Genomic DNA, 9,096 nt, shown 5'->3' with positions numbered 1-9,096 from the left:
CAGCAGCCGCGCGCGGCCGCGCCCGCCCCTCCCGGGCCCGCAGCGCCACCCAGCTTCCCAGGCGGTGGGCGGGGCTGCTGTAGACCACGCCCATCGCGCGCTCCTCCCCGCCCCCCGGGGGGCGGGGGCGGGGGAGGGGGTGGAGAGAGAGCGCCCCCTTGGCCTTTTTTTCTTTAAAACAAGGAAAACAGGGCGCACCCCCATCCACCTCCATCCAATCCAAATATTACACCCTCACTGTTTGCTTCTTGAAGAAAAAAAAAATGTCGACTTGGCAAATGCTGCATTGTGTATGCTTTACAACAATAGGGAAAAAACAAGGCCAAATTAGTGGAGATGTAGTTGCTCTCAGCTTTTGTGGGATCCCAGGGAATTCGTGGGGTCTCAGAGAATTAAAAGAGCGTTTTTTTAAAAAGCGGAGTGGCAAATGAAGGCAGTGTTGGCTGTTATTGTATACGGAATATGGATTAAAAGGAAAACATTTAAAGAAAACACACACATACAATTATGAAGTTGCTTGTTCATCTCCGGGGGCCCCTTTCCCCTCCTTCCTATCTCAGAGGCAACCTCTCAAGTTGGGGAGTCTTATTCATTAGGAGGAAGGCTAGAAACTGTGGGCTTGTGAAGATGTCACTGTGGGTTAGGTGTTAGGTTGCTAACCTCAAGGTCATCAGTTCAAGCCTACCAGCTACTCCTTTGTATTGGGGGCGAAAGATGAAGCAGTCTGTTTTCATTAAGATTGATTAAGCGCCAGAAGCCCCATGAAGGGAGGCCCTAAGTCAAAATCTGCTTGATAGCAGTGTGTGTTTGTTTTTAAGTAATAGATCCAAGTGTCACAATGGTTAAGTGCTTGCTTAAGAATAATAAGGTCTGAACCTACTACCAGTGGAAGGAAATCCTGCCAGTCTGCTCCCATCAGCATTGCTGCCATGTGCCTTTGAGTCAGAACCCACCCATAGCTGACCCTCCAGTGGATTTCCAGAGACTGTAATAAACAGCACATGAGGAGATGGCCCATTTGCCACAAGGCCACAGCGCTCTAGAAAAATGTTCTCGGGTGGTTCTGCCCTGTCATGCAGGGTTATTATCAGCTCAAATCAACTTGACAGCACATACCACCACTTACCTAGATCCTATTGGAAGGGAGCTACTAACTGAAAGGTCAGAGGTTTGAGACCACCAAGGTGCCTTGGAAGAAAGGCCAGGTGCTCTATCTACTCTAAAACTTAGTCACTGAGAAAGAACCCAGTGGAGCCCAGTTCTGTCCTGACACGTAAGGGGGCGGGGGGTGCCATGAGTCACCGCTGACTCCACAGCTACTCGCTTTGATGAGAAGCAGGGTACTTTCCTCCCCTCCCCGTGTCATGTTTCTGAGGGTCATCTGTTTGGGGAAGGACGTTCAGGGCACATTCCTTTATGTCCACTCGGTCAGTGTACAGATAGCAGATCCTTCTTTTCTTTCTCATTAGGGCATGTCATTGTTTGCATTTTAATAACGAAGTACATCTCTTCCCATGTGGGTTCTTGGCACCTTTGGTTTTCTTACACTTCTCCTCCAAGGAGCACCCTTGCATCCCTGATGCTAGTGCAGAGGGGCATACTGTGGAGGCAGTGCTAGTTTCTGGAACCCCACCCTGGGCCAGGTCTGAACAATCACTAATCTAACCTCTGTGCTCACAAATATAGTTAGTTTCTCCCTTCCCGCTGGGTCTTAATGGGAGTCTGAAGAGGCGGGTCCCACCTGTCGAAGGGCCTGTCCACACACTCAGTATAAGGAGTGGAGGTCACGCAGGGTCTGTATCTCCTGGCAAGTTTTCAGTGACTGATGATTTTTTCCCCCCCTGCAATTCAATTGCCAGACCTTTCTTACAAGGCACCTCTGAGTGGACTCCAACCTCCAAGCCTTCAGTCGCTCCCCGAGCAACCATTTGTCTCTACTGTGGTAGTCACGTGCTTAACCACTGCACCACCAGGGCTCCTTTGCAACTGACTCGGATTCAGAATGACGATATATGCTTCTTCGGAGGGTTGGCTGAAGGTGTGGGTGGTCCTGCTTGCCTCACTCTGAGCTGCCTTTCGACCTGAACATAAAAGGCCCATCTTGATACCTCTAAACCAAAATACAAAAAAAAAAAGCCCCATTGCTGTCAAATCTAAATCATCATGACCCTCGAGGGCAGAGTAGAAGTGCCCTGAAGGGGTCCAGTAGGGACACAGACTGCCTCACCTTTCTCCACCGAGTGGATTCCAAGAATCTGTCTCCTGCTTGCCTTATCAGTGAAGTGCTTAACCACAGTGCCACCAACCACAGGCTTCAGGAAACCCTGCCCACCACTATCTAGTTGCCTCTGACTTAGGGGGACGGACCAGGGAGAGAACTGCTTCATCTTTCAGTGGATGGTCAAGCCACTTACCTTTTTGGTGGTGGTGGTGGTGGTGGTGTGGATGTGCCATCGAAGCTGATCCTCCAAAGGGCAAGGAGGAGATTGCCCATCTTTCTCCTGCAGAGCAGCTGGTGGATTCGAACTTCGAGCCTCGGGGTTGGCAACCCAGCTCCTTCCCACAAAGGCCACCAGAGCAGAGCGACCTTTTGCTTAGCAGCCTTGTTAGATAGAGTGCTCCGCCCCACCTCTAACCCCTCTTTCTCTCTTTTCTTTTGCCCCCAGAGACAGGAGGAGCAGCGGCTACACCGCCCCTCGCCCTGGAGGGTCTTGTACAATCTCATCATGGGACTCCTGCCTTTACCCAGAGGCCACGGCGCCCCCGAGATGGAGCCCAACTAGGTGGCCGCACCCGCCCGGCGGCGGTCGTCGGGGACTCGGGGGGCAGGCCCCCCCACCTGACGCCCTGGCCAGCGCGGGGGACTTTCGGTGCACCATGGAGCATTGTGGACTGCCAGCGTGGCTGCCCCCGGGGGGGCCGAGGCAGCCTCTCCGGCCCCGCTGATGGAGACGTGGACTCCCGGGTCGGGGCCGCTGGACTCAGCTTCTGAAGGCGGCGGTGACCGAGGGGGTGGGGTCCGCGCCGCCCGCCTCTGCCGCCCACCACCATCTCAGGAATGGCCGCTGGTGCTGGCTGCCCGTTCCAGCTGCAGGGGTGACACTGACGGGGGGGTATCCCCCCCTACAACCGGTGCGCCTTCACTTTGGGCCTGGCCTCAGGCCCCTGGTGCTTCCCCCCCTCCTCTCGGGGAGGGGGTCCGTGAAGAGCAAATGAGCCAAACGTGACCACTAGCTTCCTGGAGCCAGAGAGGGGGCGCGTGGCCGCCCAGCGCTGAGCCATCTTGGGGAGGCCGTGCCCGCCTCACCTTCATCGTGGAGGGGGGTGTTGGGGGGCGCGCTGCCCGCGACCACCCCCTCCCCCACCCACCCCATTCATAGGTTTAGAGAGAGCACGCGTGACCACTGGCATTCATTTGGGGGGTGGGATCTCTTGGTGGAAGCTCCCCCCCGCCCCAGCCCGAGTCCCCTGGACCAGGCGCTTTGGGGGTGGGGGCGGCGAGGACGGGGAGTCAGGGAGGGGGGTCTCGGAAGAGGGAGGAGTCTGGGAGCGGGGAGGGGTGGCCCAGCCTGTAAAATACTGTATATGCGCTGCTGTAGATACCGGAATGAATTTTCTGTACATGTTTGGTTAATTTTTTTTGTACATGATTTTTGTATGTTTCCTTTTCAATAAAATCAGATTGGAACAGTGGACGGTCTTTCTGCTCGATCGCTTCCCCCATCAGCGCCACGTGGCTTGGGTGTGGCCTGCTCAGGCCCCCCTCCTCCCGCCAAGCTGGGGTCCTGGGGGATGAGGGCCAGCCCTGCCCCTCCTTAAGTCCCTTGCTGAGAGCTCAAACAAAATGGACCTTGTAGAAATCCGAAACCAAATCCACAGCTCATCAATTAACCAATCAAATGAGTTGATTCCGACTCAGGGAGGCCCCATGTGGTTCAGGGTAGAACAGCTCCAAAGGGTTTTCTAGGCTCTAATCAGTGCCTGTGGGTTGCCAGGCCCTTACTTCCGCAGGACTTCTGGTGACTTCCCACTGCCAACTTTCAGATTACTAAATTCACTCCTCATTGGAGGGGTCCAATTTATATGGACCATTCAGCAGTTTAAGAAACTACCTATGTTTCCTGGTAAGCAGGTAGGGGATTTGAACTGCCCACCTTAGGTAAACACCTCAACACATTTCACTGTATGCTATTAGAACACCTTTGAAATTGATAACAAAAAATCACTGGCGTCAGTTGGACCAACTCAGAGCTGACCTCCCCGGGTTTTGGAAGCTCTGAATTACACAGGCGACCGTCTGTTTTCTCCTGTGGAGTTGCAGGTGGATTTGAACCGGAGAGGTCTGATTGATGGTTCAGCAGCCTAACTCCCAAGGTACTGAAGCACAATTCAGGGACCTGTTTCTGAAATGCAGGCATTCTTGGTTTGGTTCTAAACCCCACAGTAAAATGAGTCATGTGCCTTTTTTTTTTTTTTTTTATTTCTCAGTGCACATAAAGGTTAGGATTAAATTACACTGGGTTTAAAAACGTAATAAAGAAATCCAGGTGGTGATGTGTGTTCTAAAGTTGTGCTATCAAGGGGAGCTCTGGTGGCCTAGTGGCAAGGAGCTGCAACTACAATCCCAGAGGCACACGGTTCGAATCCACCAGATGCTCTGCCGAGAAAAGGCGGGACAATCTCTTCCTGTACCAGTCAGATCTGATTTGACGGTACACACACACACACACACAAAAAAAAAGTTGTGCTACCAATTGAAAGGTTAGCTGTTTGAATCTACCAGATGCTTCTCCGGAGAAAGATAGGCAGTCTTTTCCCGTAAAGACGCACACACAGCCTCTGGAACCTGATGGAGGGTCACCATGTGTCCACTGAACGGCAGCCAGTTTGGCTTTTCTGGATTGGGCCTGCAGTAAGTGTGCATCGTTGTTCTGGGCTGTCAAGTCAGAACCGACTCATAGCTGACCCTCTAGCAGGTTTTTAGAGGCTGTAAGTTGCACAGGAGGAGACAGCTCATCTTTCTCCCAAGGAGCAACTGGAGGATTCAAACTACCTGCCTTTGGATTGGCAACACAATGAACTCTTTACCACTAGGCCATGAGACAACAGCTCTGTACAGCTGCATGATGGGAACATCAAAGGAGTCACAGATTGACCAAAGTGACACACTGTGGCAGAGAACGAGCACAAGATGTTGGGAAAATGGCACAGATACAGATCTGCTCAATGCAGGGTTGCCACTAATTTGTAGTTTATCCAAAACGCAATTATCTGCAAAGCACAGCAAAAGAAGGTGTACTTCTCCCAGGGCACAAGGAAACAACTGCTTTGGACAGCAGTGTGGCGAAATCACGTCCAGCTGAAAGTGGACACACTCGCCATCAGCTCGTGCCTTCCTTAAGGTCTCCCCTTATTAGAAGATGGGATGTGGTCATCCACAACGCGTAGGGCCCCTGTGTGCCCTCCAGCTGCCACAGGGCAGTTGATCAAGTCAGCCACAAGACAGAACAATACACAGCAGTGAACAGTATCCACTTAAATAAACACAAACAACTGTGAGCCAGATAAACACACAGGGCATGAGGAAGCTGGGTGTGTGGCTGGTTACATTGCTTCCTATCTTTCTTTATGCACAAATCTGAATACAATCCCCACCTCCCTTGGCAGTCAGAAGTGGCCCCAAAGCCAAAGAAACAAAGATCCAATTCATTCCCACTGGAGGAGCGAGCTCTGGTGGTGCTGTGTATGTGGCCGCTCAGTTCACCAGAAGGTCTGTGGTTCAAGCCCACCTGAGGGAGAAAGATGAGCCAGTCTACTTCTGTAAAGACTTATTTACATCAATCTTTATTTAAAAAAAAATTTTAGGGGAGCTCTGGTGGCCTAGTGGCAAGAAGCTGCACTGCAATCCCAGAGGCGCATGGTTTGAATCCACCAGATGCTCTGCCAGCAAAGGAGGGACAATCTCCTTCTGTACCAGTCAGATCTGATCTGACGGTACACAGACATACACACACACAAATAATAATAATAATAAAATTTTTTTAAATTGTATACTGGTGTACTTACAAAATTCATATACATTGTTTTCCACACCGATAGTTATTTTTAATTCAGATTTGAATGGAAGTTGTTGTTGTTATGTGCCGTCGAGTCATTTCTGACTCATAGCGACCCTATGCACAACAGCCCTAAACCCTGCTCTATCCTGCGCCAACCACACCGCCTCTGACACACCCATCCCGATTACCCCAGTCACCGAATCAATCCATCTCATAGAGGGTCTTCCCCTCCTGCGCTGTCCCTCCACCCTCCCAAGCATGATGTCCCTCTCCAAGGACCCGTCCCTCCTGGCAACATGTCCAAAGTATGTCAGACGAAGTCCCAGAATCCTTGCCTCCAAGGAGTAGCTTGCTTTAATCCTCTCCAAGATGAATCTGTTTGTTTTCCTGGCAGTCCATGGTACATTCAGTACCCTTCTCCAGCACCACAGCTCAAAAGCATCCACTCTCCTTCTGTCCTCCCTAGTCATTGTCCAACTCTCTGATGCATAACAAGCGATTGCAAAGACCATAGCCTGTATCAGGCGCACCTTAGTCTCCAGAGAGACACTGTTGCTCCTGAGTACCTTAGAGAGGTCACTAACAGCAGACTTTCCCATCGCGATACGCTTTTTGATTTCCTGACTGCTGGTGCCAAGAGTGTTGACTGTGGAGCCGAACAAACTGAAGCTGTGAGCACTCTCAATCTCTTCGTCATCCATCCTGATGCTGCCAGTTGGTCCAGTGGCAAGAATCTTTGTCTTCTTGACATTGAGCCTCATTCCATACTGAAGGCTGCAGTCCTTGACCCTTCGCAGCAAGTGCATGAGGTCCTCCTCAGTTTCAGCAAGCAGGGTTGTGTCATTTGCATAACGGAGATTGTTAATAGATCTTCCAACAATCCTGATGCCACAATTCTCCGCATAGAGCCCAGCCTCCTGGATAATCTGCTCTGCACACATGTTGAAAAGGTATGGAGATGGAAGGAATATGAATGGAAGTATATAAAGCAAATTGGTTTTCCATTCAACCATTCATACACATTTAGGGGATTTTTTTGTTGGTTTTTTTCTTTTTAAATTTTTTTAAAAATTTATTTTATTTCATTATTTTTTTGTGTGTGTGCCGTCAAATCAGATCTGACTGGTACAGGAGGAGATGTTCCTCCTTCTCCAGCAGAGCATCTGGTGGATTTGAATCGTGCATCTCTGAGATTGCAGTTGCAGCTTCTTGCCACTAGGCCACCAGAGCTTGCTTATTTTTAAAATTTTTTTAATGTGTATACCATCAAATCGAATCTGACTGGTACAGGAGGAGATTGCCCCTCCTTCTCCAGTAGAGCATCTGGTGGATTTGAACCGTGCACCTCTGGAATTGCAGTGCAGCTTCTTGTCACTAGGCCACCAGAGCACGCACATACACATTTAGTTTTACAGCATTAATTACAACCCCCACAATGTAATTGCACTCTCCCCACTTCCTCCCTGTCCTCCAGAAACACCTCATGGAATGATGGACACAGCTAGATTTGTTGTTGTGAGTTGCCACTGAGTCAGCGACAGCTTCTGGCAGCCACCACATGCTCCCGCGACACCCTCACAATCTCTGCTCCTGGATTTAGGTCTGCCATTTCTATTGATGTTCCGTTCATCCATTGTTCTGTTCTCATGTTACCCTTTCTTGGCATCTCTTGGATTGTTTGCATGAACGATGTTTAAAATTCAGTTTCAGTTAATCTTCTGGAATTTTAACTACACCTCCTCCTTGTGATTTGTCCTTCTGTTCCTTTGTTGTGATTATTAGCTGCTGTTGGGAGACTGGCCAACACAACAGTCCCACAAAGGTCCCCATGATCAGTGGCAGACTAGGCTGCTGACTGAACTCCGAGGGTTTCCCTGGCTAATGTTCAGAAGGGGATCGCCAGGCCTTTCTTCCTTGTCATCTGACTCCAGCAGCTTTGCTGAGACATCTTCAGCACCATAGCCACACACAAGCCTCTGCTGATTAGTGGTAACTGAGTGGTGCACTGGCTGGGAGTTGAACTCTGAGCTCCTGCATGCAAAGTGTCACCGGGCCACCACTGCCCTCCAAAAAAAAAAAAAACCAAAAAACTCAAACCATGTTCTTTTTTTTTTAAATTTTTATTTATTTATTTTATGTGTGTACCGTCAAATTGGATCTGACTGGTACAGGAGGCAATTGTTCCTCCTTCTTCAGCAGAGCATCTGGTGGATTTGAACCGCGCACCTCTGGGATTGCAGTGCAGTTTCCTGCCACTAGGCCACCAGAGCTCGCCCAAACCATGCTCTTAATGATTTTCAGTATATTTAGCATTAATGCTGTAGCAATTCACATGACACGTAGCAATCTGGTGACATGATGTTGTTAGGTGCTGTTGGGTTTGCTTGGACTGAGCAGGAGGAAGAGACACGGCTGAGTCCTGTACCATATACGCTGAGCCCATTGCTGTAGTCACGGTGTCAATCCATGTCACTGAGTGTTCTTCTGTTTGTCGTCAATCTTCCACTTTACCCAGTATGGTGTCCTCCAGTGACTGGTCCCTCCTGACAACATCTCCAAAGGATGTGAGAAGCACTGCTATTTTTGCTTCTAAGAAACACTCAGGCTACACGTCTTCAAGGATGTATTCACTGTCCATAATAGTATATTCAAGATTCTTTATAGATCGTCTTTGGGGTCAAAAAATGTATAAAAGTAATTTTTTAAAAAAAGTAATTTTTTTCTTCACTTTTTAAAAATTTTATTGTATTGTTTTTACTTGGATAGTCAAATCAAATCTGACTGGTACAGGAGATTGCCCCCTCCTTTTCCAGCAGAGCATCTGGTAGATTTGAACCGTGTACCTCTGGGATTGCAGTGCAGCGTCTTGCCACTAGGCCACCAGAGCTCCCTTTAAAAGCAATTCTTATACTATAGAACACTCAATATTTTTTTTTAAAAGGAATAATTGATTTTACTCACTCGTTCACTGACATGGAGTCAGAACAACTCATAGCTGACCCTCTAGAAACTCTATGAACTTTGATAAACATTGATA

The 9,096-nt window shown here is 49.4% G+C and overlaps 1 protein-coding gene across 1 annotated transcript in view; it reads left to right on the top strand.

Moving 5' to 3' along the window:
* The window catches only part of BBC3 (BCL2 binding component 3), a 4,907-nt gene extending 2,124 nt beyond the window's left edge, over nt 1–2,783 (top strand). Inside the window, exon 3 of the mRNA XM_006898630.1 lies at nt 2,667–2,783. Coding sequence (XP_006898692.1) covers nt 2,667–2,783 — 117 coding nt within the window. The remainder of the gene's footprint in view (nt 1–2,666) is intronic.
* The last annotated feature ends 6,313 nt before the right edge of the window (nt 2,784–9,096 follow it).

The sequence above is a fragment of the Elephantulus edwardii genome, unplaced genomic scaffold (genome assembly GCF_000299155.1).
Source record: "Elephantulus edwardii isolate Elephantulus edwardi_28Jun2011 unplaced genomic scaffold, EleEdw1.0 scaffold00236, whole genome shotgun sequence".
NCBI lineage: Eukaryota > Metazoa > Chordata > Mammalia > Macroscelidea > Macroscelididae > Elephantulus > Elephantulus edwardii.
Note: the sequence above shows the minus strand (reverse complement) of the source record. Positions and strands in the feature narration are given on the sequence as shown.